Genomic DNA, 25215 nt, shown 5'->3' with positions numbered 1-25215 from the left:
CTCTAATCCAGGTACTGGAGAGTGCCTGAAGCCCCTGTCTCTCTTCTTTCCAGTTCATAAATGTATACAACGTATGTATAAATCCCCTTTCATTTAATTCACACACCACACCATTTAGATACTTAGGAGCCCACATTGCTCATGTCTGTTCGCACTAGCCAGAGGCAACCCCTGGTGAGGTGTTTCTGCCACGCCTGGCCACCTTCTCGCCCGGCAGTGTGATGAGACTGCTCCAGAGTGGTGACTCCCCAAGCTGGGTTTGGGGTCTCTATCTTGCTAGCCCATAAGATATGAAGAGAGTAGGTCCTTTTCTGCTTTCATATGCTGATGTCATTGACAAACTTTCACTTTCATCCACAATACTGCTGGCTTACAAAGTGAGCCGTTCCAGGTTCCTGAAATCTGGCATTCAAACTCAACGATCAGAGTTGACCAAGGACTCTAATTCAGCACCCACTAAAAGACCTTACTGCCCGGCAAAGCTTGGCCACCCTTGCTCTGCTGCATAATTGCAGGACATAGGAATCTGAGACTGGGGCTGGTTGCTGTCCCATCTAGGTATCATCAGCTTTGTCTTGAATCGGTGGAGCTTTGGAACTGCTGCTATTCTTGCTTTTAAATCACAAATTACTCTTGCTTTGGCTCCATCACCATCAACTTAGTGAAGAGAGGGTATTTGGATAACCCTACACAGTTACAGGGATCCGTGTTGGCATCAGTTTTTAATTTCTGCTTTCCACTAAGGAGGTCGTAAGATGCACACCCTGCAGCTCAAATGTGAACCTTTGGCGTCTCCATTAGCAAACTACCCCCCACGTCCTTCAGAGTCTTTGTTATTGTCCCAAGTTCTTTCACTAGTAAGAGGAAGGTCAGTGGGATCCCCGAGCCTTAGCTTTTCTGCCACATCTAAGCAGCTGAGATTAAAAAATAAAATGTTTGTCGCTCTGGGGCAGAGGCGTCCATTCCTGCTTCCCCATTTCCATGGGTATTCAACAGAGACCTATGGCCACCTACACTCTGTGACTTTACAGGGGGAGTAAACTAGGAGTAATGTCCCTTCCTCTTGGACAAGGAACAGTGTTTCCAATCACCCATGTAGGAAAATATTCACTGAGAGCTTGATGTGCCTGACTCAGTGCTGGGGCTAAAGTTAAGTCACGAGCCAGCTTTCCTGCCCCCGGGGAACTCCCAGACAGGCACAGCTACAGAGGGAGACAAGGACACAGATGGGGACAATACCAGCTCCTTTAGTTATTTTAGTGCAGAATCTGTTTCCCCTATTTAGGGGAGAGGGCGTTGGTGAAACTGTCTGTTCTTTCTTCTCTGCAAAACTGGTTTAAACCCGGTGGCCCTGTAGCTTGAGCAGCCAACAGAACATCTTCTTCTATAGATGTCTTTATCACATGGCCTCCTCTCTTTTCCACAATGGGGCGTGAGCCAGCCCCACAAAGGAGCCAAATCGTAACTAAAGAAGGCAGCAGGAGGACTGCATAAACAAATCCAACCACCAGAGGGCGTGCTGGATCTGCACACTCAGCTCTTCACTTTCCATGTCTGCAGTAGCCCCCAGTCATGGATTTTTTTAATGATGAGCTTGAACAACAGCCATCACGGAAGGCTTTCTGGATGAAGGGAAGACAGACACGTGTTCAGGGTATAAGATGGGAGATGGATTCCGAAGTGGATCCAAATGACCCCCACCTCCTGGTGCCAGCTCTGCTGTGTAATCCTCTCCCCTTGAGTGTGGCTGGGCCTAGCGGCTCACTTCTCTCAAATAGAATGTGGCAAAAGTGATGGGAGGTAACTTGTGAGGTGAGGTTGGAAAGGACTGTGACTTCCGTCTTGCTGGTACTCTTGCCTTCCTGGCTTGCTTGGCTTGGTGGCTGGGTTAGAGAGGCCGACACGGCAAGGAACTGAGGGCAGCTTCTGGCCAACAGCAAAGAGCCAGATGCTACCAACAACCACTGCAACACCTTGACTGCAACCTTTTAAGTCACCCTGAAGCAGGGGACCCAGGGAGGCTATGCCCCATAGAAACTGTGCGATCAGAGATGTGTGTTGCTTTAAGCTGCTAAGTTTTGGGGTCATTTGTTTCCCGGCGATAGATAGCTAAAACCATTACTCATCGGCACGTGGTGAACTTACCTCGGCCGAGAATGTACAGGCAATTCTGGGAACTTTTAAACAACAATGGGTCGGTTCTTTTCTTAAAGCCTAGTTACTAAGAATGGACAACCACCATACCCAATTCCCAGAACACACTAGGGATTTGTTAGAGGAAGAAACTCCCACACCGATGGCCACAGACTATAAAGCCATCAGGGTCCACAGAGACACCTAGAGCGGTGATTCCAACCAGGGAGGAGCCTGGACCCTGCCCTGGACTTACTGCAGTGGGATCCCCACAGGTAGACCCTAGGGCTGCTGAATAGATGCAGTTTCCCCAGATGAGACAGACTGTGTATCCCTAAGTAGGAAACACTGCTGTCCTTTGCCTCCCCCACTTGATGTAACAGGAGGTGAAGGGCCAGAGAAGGTATGTGTCTTCTGCAGGTCGCACCGCCTGCCAGCGGCAGCTCAGGATCAGAGGGCAGGTTTCCCATCTCCCCATCCTCGTTGTCCACCCCCAACAAGGCCCCACCAACTGCCCACCTCGACTCAAAGGAGAACTCAGCCTAGCTCTGAGCTAACCTAAGTGGAAACAAAGGAGGAGAGACACAGAGACACTTTATTTGTTTTGAAAAGCACCTCTGCCCCTCGTCTCTCAGTCGAGTCCCGGCCTAGTGACGACGAAGGCTGTTCTCTCTGGCCTCTTTCGTTAAGATAGGGAACAACATCAACACTTCCCATCAGATCTCTGCCTCCAGATACTGCGCAGGGGCAGACCCAGCCAGGACTGGAACTTAACGGCCTTGAGAACACGGGGATCTGTCTGTCTCTGAGTTGCTCTTGGCTTGCCATCTCTTCCTGCATCCTCTCTGACAGCCGCTCCTGGCCTGGGGGGCTCTGCCTTCGCCTCCCCACTCAGGGCTTCTGCAGTAGTTCGGGGCTGCCTGCAGCCTGGTTTCCAGTCCGACTCTCATCCGGGGAAGCGCCACCCCGCGGCCCCTGCCGGTTCCGACGCGGATCTTCAAGAGCTCACCAGGTCCCAGCGCTGGCTCATAAGTGAGGACTCACACGGGTTGACAACGAGCTCCCTGCCATTCTCAGTGCCATCGCCAAACATGTCCGTGTCTAGGCAGAGGTGGGATGCCACGTGCTCGATGCGGGAGCCAGTCTTGGTCCATTGCTGGGAAGATGGAGAGGGGAGAGGATGAACCAGAATTCTCCGGCTAAGGTCCTGGGTCCTAGCAATAGTATTGGGAGTTCCAGCGTAATCAGAAATGTTGACACCACATGGCTAGGGTCATCCAGAGACTTGACTTCATGGTCTCATGGAGGAAGAAAACTGCAACTAATTGCCTTATCAGGTATTGTTGTTGGTTTTCTTTTTTTTTTTTTATCGGATTAAAAAAAGTAAAAGCGAAATCAATATGTTTGCTAGGAAAACTCATTAGAAGGCAATAACTTTCCAAGCAATAGGCCAGAAAATGTGAAGCGAGTTAGTCACAGGAGCAGCTAAAGAAATGATCCACGCTCGGCATCTGCACCGTCATGAAGAAGTGGGTGAGAATGAGGAGGGGGGGATGGCGAGGCAGGAGGGGTGGAGGGGCTCCTGGGTAGCACCTGAAGCCGAACCTTTGCTCCTCCAAAGTGCTTCAGCACATGAGGGCCCAAGTAGAAAGGGGGTCTCATGCTGCTGCTTCCCAGACTTCATCTCACTGGACAAGGAGGGAGGGGATGGACACGTATTGGGGAACTACCAGGTAACGTCAGACCAGGTATCATGGATCATCTCAGTGAATTGCTCTAAACAGCTACCCTGTGTGATGGGCATCATCAACCTCATTTCATAGAGGAGGAAACTGAAGCTCAGAGAGGTCCAGTAACCTGCCAAGGGTCACACAGCCAGTGAGCCATAAAAATGGGTATTTGAAAGAGACATGTACCAAAATGTTCATTGCAGCTCTATTCACAATAGCCCGGAGCTGGAAACAACCTAAGTGTCCATCATCGGATGAATGGATAAAGAAGATGTGGCACATATATACAATGGAATATTACTCAGCCATAAAAAGAAACGAAACTGAGCTATTTGTAATGAGGTGGATAGACCTAGAGTCTGTCATACAGAGTGAAGTAAGTCAGAAAGAGAAAGACAAATACCGTATGCTAACACATATATACAGAATTTAAAAAAAAAATGTCATGAAGAACCTAGGGGTAAAACGGGAATAAAGACACAGACCTACTTGAGAATGGACTTGAGGATATGGGGAGGGGGAAGGGTAAGCTGTGACAAAGCGAAAGAGAGGCATGGACATATATACACTACCAAACGTAAGGTAGATAGATAGTGGGAAGCAGCCGCAGAGCACAGGGAGATCAGCTCGGTGCTTTGTGACCGCCTGGGGGGGTGGGATGGGGAGGGTGGGAGGGAGGGAGATGCATGGGGGAAGGGATGTGGGAACAGATGTATATGTGTGACTGATTCACTTTGTTATAAAGCAGAAACTAATAAAAAAAAAAATGGGTATTTGAATCTCAGTCTCTCTAACACCAGGACCCAGTTGGCAGGAAACTGAGTGGAGCCAACACCGTGCCGCCAGAGAAACTAGGCACAAGTTACATCCAGAGTGCTATGAACTTTACTGGACGTCCTGCCAGAGTCCAAGGCCCCTGAAGGCAGAGGTTCGAGTCTGTTCATCCTTGTGGCCCTGCAGGCTCTGTCCCAGTATGCTCCTGCTCTGGGATCCTGGGTGGGCGTCGGAGCAAGACAGGACAGTACAAGATACACATGCAAGCTGAGGTATAGCGCGGTCAATAGGCTTTCACATGGCAGCTGATCGCTGCTGAGGGCACCACGGATGGTATCAGAGGCCCCTCCCTCCCTCTCCTAACCAGAAGGACCTCTTCCTTATCAACCCTTCCTCCTCTGAAGCTTCTCTCTTTTCCTGCACACGAGACTTAGACCTACACCGGCGGCCACGTGCCAGGGCAGACGCGCTGAGCACTTACCTGTTTGTCATCTCCATTCTTGCAAAGGACAAGAACCACCGGGGCGCCAGGGAACAAGGTGATGACTGACAGGCACAGCTCCTCCTGGAGTATCTGCTGGGTGTATGTGAAGGCCCAGATCTGGAGGGGAAGAAGCCAGAAAGGGTCACCTCAGGATGCTTGGAAGCCACCCCTGCTGGGATACTACTGTGCCCACGTGTGACAATTAGCACAGCTTGGTACGAAGCATGGGGGTGGGGGTGGGGGTCCTAGTGGGAATTGACTGTCAACAGGTCACCTGGGAAAATGCTACTCAAGAGCCAGAGATTCTTGGGTCACACCCTCGGTGACATCCCCACCCCACTCCCAGGAAGGGGACTGGCCTGGGGCATGCAGGCTGCCTCTGAGAGGCAAGGACCAATTCTGGGCTCTGGCCAGGAGACTGAAGGACACCCCGGCCGAGCTGCATGGTCTCCAGTTTCTCCGTTTGGATTGGTGTCTGTTCCCCACACTTGACATTTCACGCAGCTACCCGGCAGGTCACACCCCCCCGTCCTCCTAGCTGTCTTTAGAATGTCCCTTCTTTGAAAAGGAGTCCAAATCGGCACCCTGAGAACATGAGAGTTGTGACAAGAGGCAGATGGAGGGGCAAAGGGAATGAGGGCGGGGGACAGGAGCAGGAGGGAAAAAAGGAAGTTGTGAGAAGTAAAATCAGTCCAAGAGGGCGCATGCACGCCAGCACTCCAGGGGAACACTTGGTCACGGAGCTCGGGCAGGGGGAGCAGCTAAGGAATCGGATGAACATGCAGAGTTCTGACGGAGGCGAAGGGAATGGGGCATTCGGCGAGGTTCATTACGAAGAAGGAGGAACGTTTCCTTCCAGTGCCAGAGACCAGAGAGCAACCGACTGCTGAAGCAGCCCGGGCCACCGCCCAGCTCTTCGACCAGGGGCAGAAATGCTGGCATAATAGTTGTCAAACGTGAACCTTCAAGAGGCTTTTCTTAGGTTGTAAAACAGGGATAACATCTGTCCTTTGCCTTCATCATGGGGCAGAGGAGACTTGTGAATCGGATGCCCCGAGGGGAGCTGCAGGGAGGACCCCTTTAAGGGCTGTGTCCCTCCTCTTCCACGACACCCTTACCGCCCAGTGGACCTTCTGTCCCCGCACCAGGCCACTTGGTGTCGAGAGACGACCGAGACCAGAAAGTACTCCCTGGGGAGTGGATGGAAATAGAGACGAACAAAGACTGGCTGTGAGTTGAGAATTTCTGAAGCCTGGGGATGGGTACATGGGGGTTCTTCATACTCTTCCACTGAGTTCGATTTCTGTATCTATTCAGTTTTTTTTTTAAATAATAAAACGTTAGGAAATGTACTCTTCTGGCTTTGTGAACATCACCATGCTACGCAAATCATTTGCCTTCCTCTAGGGTAAGCTGCAACGGGAAGACGCCTGTATGCATGGAGGTAACGTCGGAACCATGACAAGATGGCTAAGAGCGGCTCACGTTTCTTGAGCACCTACTATGTGCCAGGCACCGTTCTGGGAGCTTTACACTTGTTAACTTAATCACAAGACTCCAATTAGGTAGGTGTTGTCATTATTCCCCTTTTACAGATGAGGAAGGTAAGGCTCAGAGAGGTTATCCTAAGTCAGGTACAGTAAGAGTCTCCCCAACAGCTCTGCTCAAGCTACTGCTGCCGCTGGGGTCATGGCTTTTTGATTCAATTTAATCTCGAGAGATCCCTCCTCCAGGTCGTAGATATTATAATGACAGACCAGCTCCTCCTTCACAAGAGATAGCTGGCAGGAAGTTCCTTCTCTTGGCCAGTTCCCAGTGGCAGCCCCTGTGAGAAGGGAAACCAAGGTCACACCCCATGTCGGGGGCCGGGGAAGGCGCAGACCAGAGAGTAGGCCCCTCCCCTGACACTGATGGGAACTGGGCAAGAGTATGAACGGAGGCCCACCCGCCGCGGACGCCACACCAGACCAGGGGACATGCGTGGCGCTGGCTTCCAGCCTGGGCTGCCCCCCTTTACTTCCCACCCCACCTCTGTCCCCCACTGTGAACTCCCAGCCTGCATCTCCCTGCTTGGTCACTCCCCTCTCAAGGGTCCCCCAGGGCCTGGGTGTGTGGACCTCGGACACAGTCCATCCTCTGGAACGGACCCAGGGGAGAGAGATCCACACAAGTCCTGAAATCCGGCTCGGGTCATTAGGGTGGTGGATTCTGGGGTCCTACACATTTAGGGAATGTAATGTAGAAGGTAGACACAGGTCCTAGGCGTGAGCCCTGAGAATTCCTTGGCCTGTGGTGCGGGGGGAGAGCAGGGCCCAGGTTCAAGGGCAGGGCTGCCAGGGGCCCATTTGCCCAGGCCCACCGTACCACTGGCCTCAGTGTTAGACTTCTGCATTGTCTGGACATGAGGACAAACACACAGTCACCGACGTGGAAAGAAGGTGAGGCTCGTCGCTCCGTCCCATAACCCGACCACACAGCTTGCAGTGAACCATGAATTAGCATTTTAAAAATAAACCCTGAAATTATCTTCTGATCACTACAGTACACTGGCTTTGTGTTATGTTAAAAGCATTGATTAAATATAAAAACTTAAAATATACCACAATCTCTGGTAGCCCATTTTGGCACTTCTTTTTGAATATCCTAGGGGCTTCAAAAACCAGAAGTGCTGAGGATGGCATGGGATAGGGTGGGGAGTGGTGGTCCTTTTAACTCTGAGACACCCCATCCACAAACGCCTTTTGGGAAGGAATGTATATGGTACCCTGGGGGCTCTGAGGAAACCACCTCGAGACGCCCAGGGGAGAACGTGCACAGGCACAGACAGGTACTGAAGCCCTCATACTATGTGGACTCTCCATTAGCTGGTGTTTTACTGGCATCAAAATAATTCAGCCTCGCAATTCCCCAGAGGGACGCAGCTCTGTGACCACACATATGCAAGAGAAGAGTTAAGAGGGAAGCAGAACATGGGAGCAGGTGGGGAAGGAAGCAAGGAGAGGTTTTCTGATTCCTATTCTGCGGCCTGTCAGGCTTTGCAGAATGGTCGGTGAATGGGCTTATTAAATGAATCTCAGAGTCAAAAATGAATTCAAGAAGGCAGCACTGGTTGCTCAGGCTGGCCTGGCCTCGATCGGTGAGCACTGACGGCTCCATTTCGGGGACTGGCAAAGTCACAGCCTTCAACCCAATGCACACAACCCAATGCACGGCCATATCCATGGAAGCTAACCCAGAGGCCATCCTGGAGGTGGTGTGGGATGCCTCGCCCCTCTGGGATGGGCTGGTAAGGGGCTGAGGAGGAGGCAGTCCATTCCTGGCCCTCCAGCCTCTTTGCTGCTGCTCTGGAAGAGGGGAACTGATGATGGGGAGGGGATGGTCCAGGCCGGACAGCCTGAAGGCCTCTGTGCTTGGAGGAAGTCTCTGGAGCTACCAGTGTGGGTGGGAGACAGGAGTGACCCGTCACTGGGGGAGGAGACTTCTCGCTAGTAAATGCTCACCTGGCCATGGCAGCCAGCCTGGGGCTTACTGTCCTGCACCGGCTGGAGAAGCAGAGAGGAAAGATTTTCTTCAGAGGAGACACCTGAAGAAGTAAAGTTCTGAAGGGAGCAGACATGAAGCTAAGTTGGGGCCCAAGCCCAGGGGCTGATCTTAGAATGGTCCAGAGCCACCTCTAGTAGGCAAGGGCTCTTCCCCCGGGTTTGGGGGAAGAGCTTTGATCTTCATCTCACCCACACAGGCTATCTAGTGGCCTGCATGCATCCTTCACAAGCCAGTAGCCTGAACTGCTGGGGATCCAGGTGGGAGGACACACTAAAAAGTTTTTCATTTATGTTTCTTCCCTTTCTTTAAATTGGGATACAGTGAGATTGGTGCATCTGTCTTCTTTCTATCTTTCACAGATATTTTTCTAGGGAACCCAATAAAATTGAGAGGAAACTTACTACCCAGAAGGCTTCTGGGGCTTCACACATTTACAAACGGATGATGTATTTCTCTTTCTACCCAAGGCATCAGGTTGCTGCCATCTTAAATACACACTCAGGTTAGATATTTTGTTCCCAAGGTTGACAAACCAGCCAAGAAAGGGAAGGGAGGGAGGGTGAGGGATGGATGGGGTTGCGGTGGAGCAGGGTCGTGAGCCAGCATTGGAGCCAGAGGACAGCCATGGTCGGATGGTCTCCTTTCAACAATGAGGACAGCCACGTGCACGGGGACATGCCACCTGGAGAGTCAGTGGCCAGCTGGAAGCAGAGCTCAGGGCCCCCAAGCCCCATCCTCTGCTGCTCTATCACCCCATATGTTGAAGACTCCAGAATCCACCACCCTAATGACCCGAGCCGGATTTCAGGACTTGTGTGGATCTCTCTCCCCTGGGTCTATTCCAGAGGATGGACTGTGTCCCAGGTCCGCACACCCAGGCCCTAGGGGGACCCTTGAGAGGGGAGTGACCAAGCAGGGAGATGCAGGCTGGGAGTTCACAGTGGGGGACAGAGGTGGGGTGGGAAGTAAAGGGGGGCAGCCCAGGCTGGAAGCCAGCGCCACGCATGTCCCCTGGTCTGGTGTGGCGTCTGTGGCGGGTGGGCCTCCATTCATACTCTTGCCCAGTTCCCATCAGCGTCAGGGGAGGGGCCTACTCTCTGGTCTGCCCCCTCCCCGGCCCCCGACACGGGGTGTGACCTTGGTTTCCCTTCTCACAGGGGCTGCCACTGGGAATTGGCCAAGAGGAGGAATCTCCTGCCAGCTATCTCCTGTCAAGGAGGAGCTGATCTATCGTTTTAATATTTATGACCTGGAGGCGGGGTCTCCCGAGATTAAACTGAATCAAAGGGCCTGGAACGAGCCATGACCCCAGCGGCAGCAGTAGCTTGAGCAGAGCTGTGGAGCCAGGTTTCCAAATCCTGCCTTCCTCACTTACTAGTGTATGACCTTGGATAATTCTCTCCAGGTCTCAGGTTCATCATCTGCAAAACGAGCATAATAGTAACACCTACTTAATCGGCCTGATTCCCAGAGACAGAGAGGTAGGGGCAGGAGAGAAGGTGAACAAGTCACATGAAGGGGTCTGAGGGGCAGATGCAACTTCTCTGGACAGGCCAAGAGGCAGACAAGCTGAGAGATGCAAGAGGGGAGAAGAGGCAAAGGAGGGTTATCCCATTAGCAGGAGGCGCTGGGAAGGAGGACGACAGGACGGGTAGTTTATGTAGGAAAGAGCAGCAGACACCGAAAGCATGAGAAAGGTAGTGTCAGTCAGTCCTGCAAGGGTATATACTCCACGCACACACGTGCACACGCCCAGAAACACATGCGCATGCCTGCACGCCCACACACTTGGGGGACGAGTCTTGCTGAAATTGCTATGCGGATTTCTATCAGTGGGTTCAACACCTTCAGAATACTTGGACAGGCATCCCAGGCCTGCTGTTGGCCGCGCGTCCACTAGGAGAGGGCTGTGTCTAACCCGGCATAATCCCACCTGGCACCCCAGCCTGCAGCCTGGTGCCCGGGGCACCGTACACACTCGGTGGGTGTCATCTGTTGAAGGGAACTGAACATCGGCCTGTCTCCTGTGTTCTTCCCATATCCTGAATTCTCACTGCTACCACACACACCCAGCTGTTCTCTCCAAAGCAGAGAGGAGTGACAGCTTGGCACCATTTTCTACAAAAGAACTCTTTGCTCACTTGAAGACTGTTACCGTGCTAAACCTTAGTTTCCCACAGTGACAGCTTTTTCCTCTCCCCTTTCTCACTCTGCTGGGACGTCAGCCAGAATAGGTGCCATTCTCCTCTAGTCAAATAAAGGCCTGGGGCTTCCCTGGTGGCGCAGTAGTTGGGAGTCCGCCTGCCGATGCAGGGGACACGGGTTCGTGCCCCAGTCCGGGAGGATCCCACATGCCGCGGAGCGGCTGGGCCCATGAGCCATGGCTGCTGGGCCTGCGTGTCCGGAGCCTGTGCTCCGCAATGGGAGAGGCCGCAACAGTTGAGAGGCCCGTGCACCGAAAATACATACATACATACATACATACATACATGCCTGGCAGCTTCTGCCTGGGCCAGGCTATTGGGTGGCCCCTCCCTGAGATCCAGAGATCCCATGGCTCCCCCCGCCACCTTCCTTATGCAGCCAAAGACATTAAGCAGCAGAAAAACCCCTACTTTGCTAGAAACAGATGAGGCAAACTTCTGTCTCAGGGAAAGGGGGATGATAACATTTTGGCTGTTGGTGATCCCCCATGAGCAGGGCCCACACATAGATTCAGAAGACAGGGATGTGCATTATCTACTCACACATTCTACAAAATGCCACTGACAAGTGGTATCATTCTCAACCAGGCTGCCACACCTAAAGCGAAACTGACACCTCTATTTCCTTCTGCTTTTCCTGTCTGACTCAGGCAGCCCGCTTCCATGTCTTGCTGGAGCAGAGATTATTTTTGGAAAAAATCTCAGCAAGCTGGAGGCTGGTGGTGCAATGCCTCAAATGCCAGGCCGAGAGTGTGGGTTTTTGTGGTAGACAATGGGGAGCCACTGAAGGCTGCATGGAGATGGGGAACAATGGTTTGGTGATCACATGTTACTGGAGGCTGTGGCCAGAATCTAACACAGTGGTTGGTTCCCAAGCAGGGTGGTTTTGTCCCCCAGGGGCATTTGGTAAAGCCTGGAGACAGCTTTGACTGGCATGACTGGTATGTATGGGGTGCTCCTGGCATCTGGTGGGCAGAGACCAGGGATGCTGCTAGACGGCCTACAGTACCCAGGATGGGCCCTACCACAAAGAGTGATCCAGCCCCAAATGTCAAGAGTGCCGAGGCTGAGGGCCACTGATCTGGCGTGAAGAAGTGAATGCTGGGGCCAAGAGCAGCTATTCTGAGGGGAGAAGGGATGGGATTTGCAGGAATGGGGGATGTGGGAGAGAGAAGCCATGGAAGACGGACAGGGCTGTAACCATCTGGACAGAGTTAGTGGCATGATGAGGTGGCCGGGGAGCCTGACAGGCGCTTGGAGCCATCTGTTGGCTTGAGTTTCCGAGGCGTTTGTTGTGGTTGTGGACTCACTAGATCACCCCGCCTTTGAGAGGGAGAGTCCGGCAGGGATGTCTAAGTGTAAACCCGCCATCCTGGAGCCATCTCCTGGGCTCTCACAGCCTCCTACCCCTGAGGATAAAAGTCAATCTCCTCAGCTGGGAAAAGAGGCCATGACGCGCCTCTTCCCTCCTCTCCAGTCTTACCTTTGCTGCTCCCTCACCATTACACCCCTCTGACCACAATCTCCCTGCAGCCTTTCAAAGGCATCCTGGCCCCCAGCCCTGGGCCTTGGTACATGCTGGACGTGCCCACCTGCCCTTTCTTCCCTTCGTGACCTGGCCCATTTCTACTCATCTCTCAGGATACAGCTCATTTTCAGGTCCTCTGGGAAGACCTCCCCAATCCTTGTGTAGAAGCTGGATATCATCTCTCTGCACTGCTATAGCACCGTGGACCAAACTCTCTCCAGGACAGAGATTATATCAAAATGGCTGCTGACTTGCTTCTTTTTTGCATTAGATCCCTCGAGGGGCCATGGTGGCCTGCAACCTAGCCCTTCACCTGTGCATCTCTACAGTCAACAGAGGACATAGACGTTTGTTGAGTGAATGAATGAATGAATGAATGAATTCATGGATGGATGAAGATACAGAATTTGTGAATCAAGAAAACAGAGGAGGAGAGGGGGAAGATGGCGCGTAAGAGTACGACGCGGAGATCACCTTCCTCCCCACAGATACATCAGAAATACATCTACACGTGGAACAGCTCCTACAGAACACCTACTGAACGCTGACAGAAGACCTCAGGCCCCCCAAAAGGCAAGAAACTCCCCACGTCCCTGGGTAGGGCAAAAGAAAAAAGAATAAACAGAGACAAAAGAATAGGGATGGGACCTGCACCAGTGGGAGGGAGCTGTGAAGGAGGAAAGGTTTCCACACACTAGAAGCCCCTTCGCGGGTGGGGAATGCGGGTGGCGGAGGGGGGAGCTTCGGAGCCGCGGAGGAGAGCACAGCAACAGGGGTGCAGAGAGCAAAGCGGAGAGATTCCCGCCGAGAAGATCAGTGCCGACCAGCACTCACCAGCCGGAGAGGCTTGTCTGCTCACCCGCCGGGGCGGGCAGGGCTGGGAGCTGAGGCTCGGGCTTCGATCGGAGCGCAGGGAGAGGACTGGGGTTGGCAGCGTGAACACAGCCTGAAGGGATTAGTGCACCACGGCTAGCCGGGAGGGAGTCCAGGAAAAAGTCTGGAGCTGCCGAAGAGGCAAGAGACTTTTTCTTCCCTCTTTGTTTCCTGGTGCGTGAGGAGAGGGGATTAAGAACGCGGCTTAAAGGAGCTCCAGAGACGGGCGCGAGCCGCGGCTAACAGCGCGGACCCCAGAGACGGGCATGAGACGCTAAGGCTGCCGCTGCCGCCACCAAGAAGCCTGTGTGCGAGCACAGGCCACTATCCACACCCACCTTCCGGGGAGCCTGTGCAGCCCGCCACTGCCGGGGTCGCAGGATCCAGGGACAACTTCCCCGGGAGAACGCACGGCGCGCCTCAGGCTGGTGCAACGTCACGCTGACCTCTGCCGCCCGCAGGCTCGCCCCGCACTCCGTGCCCCTCCCTTCCCCCCCGGCCTGAGTGAGCCAGAGCCCCCGAATCAGCGGCTCCTTTAACCCCGTCCTGTCTGAACAAAGAACAGATGCCCTCCGGCAGGCTACATGCAGAGGTGGGGCCAAATCCAAAGCTGAGCCCCGGGAGCTGTGTGAACAAAGAGAAAGGGAAATCTCTCCCAGCAGCCTCAGGAGCAGCGGAGTAAATCTCCACAATCAACTTGATACCCTGCATCTGTGGAATACCTGAATAGACAACGAATCAACCCAAATTGAGGAGGTGGACTTTGAGAGCAAGATTTATAATTTTTTCCCCTTTTCCTCTTTTTGTGAGTGTGTATGTGTATGCTTCTGTGTGAGATTTTGTCTGTATAGCTTTGCTTTCACCGTTTGTCCTAGGGTTCTATCCGTCCGTTTTTTTTTTGTTTGTTTTGTTTTTTACTTTTCAAAAAATTTTTTTTCTTAATAATTTTTTTTATTTTAATAACTTTATTTTATTTTATCTTACTTTCTTTTATTTTCTTTTATCCTCTTTCTTTCTACCTTATCTCCCTTTTATTCTGAGCCATGTGGATAAAAGGCTCTTGGTGCTGCAGCCAGGAGTCAGTGCTGTGCCTCTGAGGTGGGAGAGCCAACTTCAGGACACTGGTCCACAAGAGACCTCCCAGCTCCACATAATATCAAACAGCGAAAATCTCCCAGAGATCTCCATCTCAACACCAGCACCCAGCTTCACTCAACGACCAGCAAGCTACAGTGCTGGACACCCTATGCCAAACAACTAGCAAGACAGGAACACAACCCCAACCATTAGCAGAGAGGCTGCCTAAAATCATAATAAGGCCACAGACACCCCAAAACACACCACCAGACGTGGACCTGCCCACCAGAAAGACAAGATCCAGCCTCATCCACCAGAACACAGGCACAATTCCCCTCCACCAGGAAGCCTACACAACCCACTGAACCAACTTTAGCCACTGGGGACAGACACCAAAAACAACGGGAACTACGAACCTGCAGCCTGCAAAAAGGAGACCCCCAAAACAGTAAGATAAGCAAAATGAGAAGACAGAAAAACACACAGCAGATGAAGGAGCAAGGTAAAAACCCACCTAACCTAACAAATGAAGAGGAAATAGGCAGTCTACCTGAGAAAGAATTCAGAATAATGATAGTAAAGATGATCCAAAATCTTGGAAATAGAATAGAGAAAATGCAAGAAACAGTTAACAAGGACCTAGAAGAACTAAAGAGGAAACAAGCAACGATGAACAACACAATAAATGAAATTAAAACTACTCTTGAAGGGCTCAATAGCAGAATAACTGAGGCAGAAGAACGGATAAGTGACCAGGAAGATAAAATAGTGGAAATAACTACTGCAGAGCAGAAGAAAGAACAAAGAATGAAAAGAACTGAGGAAAGTCTCAGAGACCTCCGGGACAACATTAAACACACCAACATTCGAATTATAGGGGTCCCAGAAGAAGAAGAGAAAAAGAAAGGGACTGAGAAAATATTTGAAGAGATTATAGTTGAAAACTTCCCTAATATGGGAAAGGAACTAGTTAATCAAGTCCAGGAAGCACAGAGAGTCCCATACAGGATAAATCCAAGGAGAAACATGCCAAGACACATATTAATCAAACTGTCAAAAATTAAATACAAAGAAAACATATTAAAAGCAGCAAGGGAAAAACAACAAGTTACACACAAGGGAATCCCCATAAGGTTAACAGCTGATCTTTCAGCAGAAACTCTGCAAGCCAGAAGGGACTGGCAGGACATATTTAAAGTGATGAAGGAGAAAAACCTACAACCAAGATTACTCTACCCAGCAAGGATCTCATTCAGATTTGATGGAGAAATTAAAACCTTTACAGACAAGCAAAAGCTGAGAGGGTTCAGCACCACCAAACCAGCTTTACAACAAATGCTAAAGGAACTTCTCTAGGTAAGAAACACAAGAGAAGGAAAAGACCTACAATAACAAACCCAAAACAATTAAGAAAATGGGAATAGGAACATACATATAGATAATTATCTTAAATGTAAATGGATTAAATGCTCCCAGACACAGACTGGTTGAACTGATACAAAAACAAGAACCGTATATATGCTGTCTACAAGAGACCCACTTCAGACCTAGAGACACATACAGACTGAAAGTAAGGGGATGGAAAAAGATATTCCATGCAAATGGAAACCAAAAGAAAGCTGGAGTAGCAATTCTCATATCAGACAAGATGACTTTAAAATAAAGACTATTAGAAGAGACAAAGAAGGACACTACATAATGATCAAGGGATCAATCCAAGAAGAAGATATAACAATTGTAAATATATATGCACCCAACATAGGAGCACCTCAATACATAAGGCAAATACTAACAGCCATAAAAGGGGAAATCAACAGTAACACAATCATGGCAGGGGACTTTAACACACCACTTTCACCAATGGACAGATCATCCAGAATGAAAATAAATAAGGAAACACAAGCTTTAAATCATACATTAAACAAGATGGACTTAGTTGATATTTATAGGACATTCCATCCAAAAACAACAGAATACACATTTTTCTCAAGTGCTCATGGAACATTCTCCAGGATAGACCATATCTTGGGTCACAAATCAAGCCTTGGTAAATTTAAGAAAATTAAAATTGTATCAAGTATCTTTTCCGACCACAATGCTATGAGACTAGATATCAATTACAGGAAAAGATCTGTAAAAAATACAAACACATGGAAGCTAAACAATACACTACTTAATAACGAAATGATCACTGAAGAAATCAAAGAGGAAATCAAAAACTACCTAGAAACAAATGACAATGGAGACATGACGACCCAAAACCTATGGGATACAGCAAAAGCAGTTCTAAGAGGGAAGTTTATAGCAATACAATCTTACCTTAAGAAACAGGAAACATCTCAAATAAACAAACTAACCTTGCACCTAAAGCAATTAGACAAAGAAGAACAAAAAAACCCCAAAGTTAGCAGAAGGAAAGAAATCATAAAGATCAGATCAGAAATAAATGAAAAAGAAATGAAGGAAACGATAGCAAAGATCAATAAAACTAAAAGCTAGTTCTTTGAGAAGATAAACAAAATTGATAAACCATTAGCTAGACTCATCAAGAAAAAAATGGAGAAGACTCAAATCAATAGAATTAGAAATGAAAAAGGGGAAGTAACAACTGACACTGCAGAAATACAAAAGATCATGAGAGATTACTGCAAGCAACTCTATGTCAATAAAACGGACAACCTGGAAGAAATGGACAAATTCTTAGAAATGCACAACCTGCCAAGACTGAATCAGGAAGAAGTAGAAAATATGAACAGACCAATCACAAACACTGAAATTGAAACTGTGATTAAAAATCTTCCAACAAACAAAAGCCCAGGACCAGATGGCTTCACAGGCGAATTCTATCAAACATTTAGAGAAGAGCTAACACCTATCCTTCTCAAACTCTTTCAAAATATAGCAGAGGGAGGAACACTCCCAAACTCATTCTACGAGGCCACCATCACCCTGATACCAAAACCAGACAAGGATGTCACAAAGAAACAAAACTACAGGCCAGTATCACTGATGAACACGAATGCAAAAATCCTCAACAAAATACTAGCAAACACAATCCAACAGCACATTAAGAGGATCATACAACATGATCATGTGGGGTTTATTCCAGGAATGCAAGGATTCTTCAATATACGCAAGTCAATCAATGTGATACACCATATTAACAAATTGAAGGAGAAAAACCATATGGTCATCTCAATAGATGCAGAGAAAGCGTTCGACAAAATTCAACACCTATTTATGATAAAAACCCTCCAGAAGGAGGCATACAGGGAACTTTCCTCAACATAATAAAGGCCATATATGACAAACCCACAGCCAACATCTTCCTCAATGGTGAAAAACTGAAACCATTTCCACTAAGATCAGGAACAAGACAAGGTTGCCCACTCTCACCACTCTTATTCAACATAGTTTTGGAAGTTTTAGCCACAGCAATCAGAGAAGAAAAGGAAATAAACGGAATCCAAATTGGAAAAGAAGAAGTAAAGCTGTCACTGTTTGCAGATGCCATGATACTATACATAGAGAATCCTAAAGATGCTACCAGAAAACTACTAGAGCTAATCAATGAATTTGGTAAAGTTAACAGGATACAAAATGCACAGAAATCTCTGGCATTCCTATACACTGATGAAAAATCTGAAAGTGAAATCCAGAACACACTCCCATTTACCACTGCAACAAAAAGAATAAAATATCTAGAAATAAACCTACCTAAGGAGACAAAAGACCTGTATGCAGAATATTATAAGAAACTGATGAAAGAAATTAAAGATGATACAAATAGATGGAGAGATATACCATGTTCTTGGATTGGAAGAATCAACATTGTGAAAATGACTCTACTACCCAAAGCAATCTACAGATTCAATGCAATCCCTATCAAACTACCACTGGCATTTTTCACAGAAGTAGTACAAAAAATTTCACAATTTGTATGGAAACACAAAAGACCCCGAATAGCCAAAGCAATCTTGAGAACGAAAAACAGAGCTGGAGGAATCAGGCTCCCTGACTTCAGACTATTCTACAAAGCTACAATAATCCAGACAGTATGGTACTGGCACAAAAACAGAAATATAGATCAATGGAACAGGATAGAAAGCCCAGAGATAAACCTACGTACATATGGTCACCTTATCTTTGATAAAGGAGGCAGGAATGTACAGTGGAGAAAGGACAGCCTCTTCAATAAGTGGTGCTGGGAAAACTGGACAGGTACATGTAAAAGTATGAGATTAGAACACTCCCTAACACCATACAGAAAAATAAGCTCAAAATAGATTAAAGTCCTAAATGTAAGGCCAGAAACTACCAAACTCTTAGAGGAAAACATAGGCAGAACACTCTATGACATACATTACAGCAAGATCCTTTTGGACCCACCTCCTAGAGAAATGGAAATAAAAACAAAGATAAACAAATGGGACCTAATGAAACTTAAAAGCTTTTGCACAGCAAATGAAACGATAAACAAGATCAAAAGACAACCCTCAGAATGGGGGAAAATGTCTGCAAATGAAGCAACTGACAAAGGATTAATCTCCAAAATTTATAAGCAGCTCATGCAGCTCAATAACAAAAAAAAAACAAACAGCCCAATCCAAAAATGGGCAGAAGGCCTCAACAGACATTTCTCCAAAGAAGATATACAGACTGCCAACAAGCACATGAAAGAATGCTCAACATCATTAATCATTAGAGATGCAAATCAAAACTACAATGAGATATCATCTCACACCAGTCAGAATGGCCACCATCAAAAAATCTAGAAACAATAAATGCTGGAGAGGGTGTGGAGAAAAGGGAACACTCTTGCACTGCTGGTGGGAATGTGAATTGGTACAGCCACTATGGAGAACAGTATGGAGGTTCCTTAAAAAAGTACAAATAGAACTACCATACGACCCAGCAATCCCACTACTGGGCATATACCCTGAGAAAACCATAATTCAAAAAGAGTCATGTACCAAAATGTTCATTGCAGCTCTATTTACAACAGCCAGGACATGGAAGCAACCTAAGTGTACATCAACAGATGAATAGATAAAGAAGATGTGGCACATATATACAATGGAATATTACTCAGCCATAAAAAGAAATGAAATTGAGTTATTTGTAGTGAGGTGGATGGACCTAGAGTCTGTCATACAGAGTGAAGTAAGTCAGAAAGAGAAAAACAAATACCATATGCTAACACATATATATGGGATCTAAGAAAAAAAAAAAGGTCATGAAGAACTTAGGGGTAAGATGGGAATAAAGACACAGACCTACTAGAGCATAGACTTGAGGATATGGGGAGGGGGAAGGGTAAGCTGTGACAAAGTGAGAGAGTGGCATGGACACATATACACTACCAAACGTAAAGTAGATAGCTAGTGGGAAGCAGCCGCATTGCACAGGGAGATCAGCTAGGTGGTTTGTGACCGCCTGGAGGGGTGGGATAGGGAGGGTGGGAGGGAGGGAGACACAAGAGGGAAGAGATATGGGAACATATGTATAACTGATTCACTTTGTTATAAAGCAGAAACTAACACACCATTGTAAAGTAATTATACTCCAATAAAGATGTAAAAAAAAGAAAAAAGAAAACAGAGGAGATTGCCAAAGCTGGAAGCATGGATAAAATCTCCAAGGAACCAGTTACAGAGAAAAGAACAGTGAATTGAGAACTTAGGTGATTACTCACCATAAGGGTATGAGAGTGGGGAGAGGAGCCAGCCAAAAAAAAAAAAAAGGGGGTGGTGGTGGTGGAAAGAACAGGAATGCAGGACAATCGGGATCATGCAGTGTCTCCAGAGCCAGGAGGGAAGTTATAAGATGGATGTGCTTTCATGCAGCCAGCAGGCCAAGTGCTACAGAGGTTGAGACAGGCTGTGAATTTGTCAGTGACTTTTTAAAAGAGTTCTATCCTCAGAGGGGAGGACACTGACCCACAGTGTTGATGAAACAGCTAAGGGACAAGGAAACCTTTCTGAGAAGGGGTGACGATGGTCCCTCCAGACCTGGGGGAAGCAGGAGACAGCAGAGGTGGAGCCACAGGCCTGCTGCGGGCAGAAAAGGGATGATCGACTGCCCTGCCCAGAGATGGGGGCGGTGGATGATGGGGAAGTCTGTACCACATCTGTCATGACTGTCTGGAAGTCAGGGTTAAATCAGCGGGGAGACTCACAGAGCAGGCATTTCACCTGGAGACAGTGTCACCCAGCAGGATGCTTTTCTGTCTGCATCTCATATTTTTGAGGTAGCTGTGCCGCCCACCCTGCCTGATCCAGCCCACATTTACTGCCAGCAGCTTGGACACCAAGGACATCCTCATTAAACTCCTGCTAATTTAATGGTTAATTCCTATAGGCGCTAAGGTGCCTGGTGAGGCGTCTTTCAGAGAAAGTCTGTGCATTTGGAAACCAAGCGGAGTGAACCCTGTCCCACAGTGAGGGGGATCGTGTTTCTCTTGCTCTGCTGTTGAACTCCGGGTGTAACTAGACACCTGATTCATGTAAATGCAGGAAACAGAGGCCAAGTCCATTCACATGTTCAAGTATCCCCAGCCAGTTACTTTACCTGGGACTTTGCATCCTTGTCTTCAATCTTGACACAGGGGCTTAACTTGAGGTTGGAGATCTCTTGGTCTTTCTGCTTTTGAGACTCTAGGCACTTCTGCCTCTGTCGGATGCTGCCCTTTTGGATGGAGGAGTCCTTGGGTACTCTAGAGGAAAGCCACGGGAGGGATGAGGAACCACTACTCTTTGGATTAGTAGTAACACCAGCAGTTGGAGAGGTCGGGCAGTTTGGAGAATGGCAGGGGCATTTCGCCCCGGGCTGTGTTACAATGACTTGCACTGCTTGGGGCCTGGGGATGGGGGAGGTGCCACTAGGAGCAAGGCAGCAGGGAACAACCCAGGAGACTGGAGCCTGGAATGGAATCAGTGAGTCCATGCCCTGAGGTCACACCCCAGAGTTCAAATCCCAGCAGTTGAGAAATACTGCTACAGCTAACCTCAATCCCTCATGCTACTGATTAACAGAATTCTTTTTCTGGTTTCAGGGATAAGTGGAGCCAACTGGCCTTCTCAGACCTCCATATACTTAAAAACCCTCATCCAGATGGCCACAGGTGGTCCCTTCTCCAGACTGAGTCAGTGGAGGGTCTCTCCCTGCAGCTAGCAAAGGCTCAAACCACAGGGCAGATACCTGAGTTCTGGATAGACATTCTCCAGGTACCACTTGAAGCTCTGGCACTGCAGGTTCTTCCTCAGGTTCAATCTGCTCTCAATGCTGGGGGCGAAGGGGGAGGGCAGACACAGAGACAAAATACAGCTGTGTCAGAGACGGGTACCAGCAACATGGACCCAGGAGGTACCAGCCCTCCAGGCTGGGAGGCGTACAGCACAACCCGTGCCCATGCTCTGCACCCACGTCTCCCTGGAGGGTGCTGGAGAAAATAACCGAGAGAGATTTTGAGAGCTCCAGACAGAGCTATGGAAACACCTAGCAATATCTCACAGTGGAGCGGTAATGACACCAAAGATTTGTGCTTTACTTGAAAACAGAATGTGGGGGTGTTTTTACTTTTCACCACAAATGAGGCTATGAGAACATTCAGCGTGTGGTTAATAATTCACCGCCGGGGCTCTGGGTCTACTTACAAATCTCTCTTTGGATTCTGCTGTTGAACTGCCATCCCCCCGACACCCTGCCTCAACCAGCCCAGCCTCAAAGAATCCTCTTCGTTAGCTGGTTCTGGGCTTTGGTCATGTATTTGTTCATCACATATTTCCCGAGTACCTAGTATGCGCCAGGCATTGTGCCCAGTGTGGGACATGATGGTGAACTTTCGAGCAAGAGAGAGACAGGTAATGAGCCGGGTGCTCACAGCCCGATGTGGACGTGGGGTGGGAGCACCTCAGAGGTGGCCCCATGCTTGTCGGGTCAGTGGTGGTCGAGTGGTAATGTGGAAGCTGGTATCTGGAAGGAAAGTGGACGTTGTCCAGACAAGCCAGAAAGTGGGTGAGGTGGGGGTCCCTGGTATTGCCAGGGGAATAGCAAAGAGAGATTAGTGCACATGGAGAGGGAAGGGGTCTGTTGGCGGGAACAGCGGTGCAGGTTAGAAATATGTGTGTGTGAATGGATGTATGTGGGGGGGATGGGAGAGGGGAGGTGGGTGGGAGGAGAGATGAAGATGCAGCCCATAAAAGGTCCTGTGAAATACACTGGAGGAGCTTGGACTTCATTTTCAGGGCAATGGGATGCCACGGATGGGTTCTAAGCAGAGAACGATGTGGCGCTGTTAGCCCTTTAAGAGCATCTTAACTGATGGTGAATGCGTCTATGTGCAAAGCTGGGAGAGCAGTTAGGAGGCGGCTGAAGAAACCCAGGTGCTGCTCATGATTGCTGGCAGGTAAGTGGGGTGGGAACGGAGAGAGGGGCAGGTTTAATTCTCTCCACTGCACCGCCAGCACCCACCCGAGTTCCATGTACACCTTGTCTCTCCTGGGTGACCACACAGAACCGGCCCTGCTCTCTCCAGCCTTGCCTCCTTCCACCCCAAAGACTGGACCGGGCGCCCTCACGGCACTGGAACTTCTTAAACAGCACTAACCACCATTCCTCACCAGACTCTAAGCAACACGAGGACAGGAATGACATTGTTTGAAAAGGGCTAAATGTTCAGTATTTGCAAGAACCCAGATGTTCAGTGCATGAGTGAGGCAGGATCTCTGGGACTTGGTGACTGTCTAGGTGTGGGAGGAGAGGGGGAGGGAAAAGTCAGGGTTGACACTCAGACTTCTGGTTTGGCAACAGGATGCAGGGAAGAGCGTTCACTGAGATGGGGAATCTGGGGTAAGGGGCAAGTTTAGGAGTGAAGAGGATGAGTTCAGTTAGGACTTGTTGAGCTGGAGGAGGCTGGGAGGCATCCAGGCAGAGATGCCCAGCTGCTACTCGGACATAAGGGATGGAGCTCAGAGGAAAGGTGCAAGACAGAGACGGAAACGTGAGTATCGGCAGCACAGTGGTGGTTGATGCCAGGGAAAATGTGGAGTAAGAGGGCTTATGACAGATCCTCGGGGAACATATAAGGGTGGGGAGAGGAGCCTGAGCCTGCAAAGGGGGCTGAGAGGGTGCAGCCTGCACCGCAGGACAAGAGCCAAGACTGCAGTTCTGGAAACCGAGATCAGAAGTGTGCCTGAAGGGGACTGGGTGGGAGAAGTCTCATACCAGTGGGGTAACATAGAGAAAGGTAAGGGGTCCCAGGGAGTCATGGGTGGGCCAGGTGGGAGTGATCGCAGGGGATAGGGGCACGGCCTCAGGTCACAGTCAGGAGAAGGGGGAGGGGAGCCGCAGACAGCGAGGCAGGCAGCTCTTTCATGAAGCTTGCAGAAGACCCGGTGTAGGTGATGAGCAAAGCTGGACTGAGGGAGAGTTCTTACAGTTTGTTTTCTTTCCTTCTCTTCTTTTGTTTTTAGAAACTATGTAAGATACTGAATAAATTTAAATGCCAATGGGGACCATGCAATAGAGAAGAGAGATGGGTGATCAGGGAGAGTGAAGGCACACAGAGGGCAAAGTCCGCTAGGACAGGGGCTCCCACACTGTCTGTGCATTAGATTCATCTGATGGTGGGGGGATGGCTCTTTTACAAATTCTACAGCCCAGGCCACAGCCCAGGGGAAATCCACTCTCTGGGGGTAGAGTAGAGGCAGCAGAGTTTTTGAAGCTCCCCAGGTGACTGCGATGTACAGACAGTTTGGCAACCATCACCCTGAAACCTCGCTCCTGGAGTTGAGGTCCTCAGACCAGCAGCACGGCACCACCTGGGGCTTACAGAACTGCAGACCTACCGAACCCAAATCCACACTTTAACAAGATCCCCGGGAGATCTGTGTGCACATTGAAGTGCGAGAAGCCGACAGGCAGGAGGAGATGAATCCGGGCAGTGGGACCTCGAGAAATGATGATTTATGAGTGAATGCAGGGGGGAAGAGAGTGTCCGGAGAACGGGAGGCACACCTTATCCTTCAGGATGAAAGAGACACAAGGATGGTGCAGACAGGTTAGTCTGTCTTGGGAAGTTGGTGCTATTTCAGCTACAAAACAGAGGTGTCATCTTCTGTGCGTGAAAGGAGGGGGGTGCACTCAGCAGCTGGGGAGAGTGGAAAAGGTACAAATGGAGACTGAGGGAGAACGCTGGCCAGGCAAGGTGGCAAAAGCTCAAGAGGTCCACCAAGGGCCTCCCTGAGCCTGATGGCCTCGGAGCGGTAGCAGCACCAGCTGAGAGTCCCAGAGCTGTTCAGCAGCCCGTGAACCGGGCAGGAAACGGTACAAAGTCGGGTTCGTCCAGGGTTAAGAGAACTTCACCAGGGAGGGTTGATAGATGCCCAACAGAGCAAGAGATCTGGGGACAACATCTTTTAAGCGTTCTCTTTAAGCAAGAAGGTGGAACCCAAGTTGGAGAGGGGAGGGCAATGAAGAAAGGAGGGGTGGACCCACATGGCCCAAAGACCGGAAGATGGCTGAGGACTCAGAATAAACGCCGTGGGAGGCTCTGAGTAGGAGAAGGGGAGAACAGTATGGGTTTATGGTTTCAGAAATACAAATCACTTTAGCAGCCTCTGATTTAATCGTCCCGGGCAGTGATGGGCTCGACCTATGGAGAGTAGGCTGCAAAAATCCCATCTGTCAACAGCCTTAGAATGACTGAGGGACATCAGCTGACAAAAGCCACCGGCTGCCCCTCATCCCCGCAAAAGACGAATGATAACATCAATGAAGTTGCCATTTTTCTCTACTCAAATCAACCCTGGGTTGGGGAGTGCAACATCACAGAGTTCTGGAATATGACGGGTGTGATTTGAGCCTTCT

General features: G+C 49.3%; 1 protein-coding gene across 1 annotated transcript in view; it reads right to left on the bottom strand.

Annotated features, from left to right (window-relative positions):
* Nucleotides 1-2940: 2940 nt before the first annotated feature.
* The window catches only part of GALNT14 (polypeptide N-acetylgalactosaminyltransferase 14), a gene marked incomplete at its 5' end in the record, with an annotated part of 211087 nt that continues 188812 nt past the window's right edge, over nt 2941-25215 (bottom strand). Inside the window, 4 exons of the mRNA XM_081254549.1 lie at nt 2941-3289; nt 5119-5238; nt 20917-21061; nt 21547-21630. Of these exons, the coding sequence (XP_081110675.1) occupies nt 3131-3289; nt 5119-5238; nt 20917-21061; nt 21547-21630 (508 nt within the window). The 3' untranslated portion in view covers nt 2941-3130. The remainder of the gene's footprint in view (nt 3290-5118; nt 5239-20916; nt 21062-21546; nt 21631-25215) is intronic.

The sequence above is a fragment of the Mesoplodon bidens genome (assembly GCF_964165515.1).
Source record: "Mesoplodon bidens genome assembly, chromosome: 14".
NCBI classification, from domain to species: domain Eukaryota; kingdom Metazoa; phylum Chordata; class Mammalia; order Artiodactyla; family Ziphiidae; genus Mesoplodon; species Mesoplodon bidens.
This window is presented reverse-complemented; position numbering and strand designations above follow the sequence as displayed.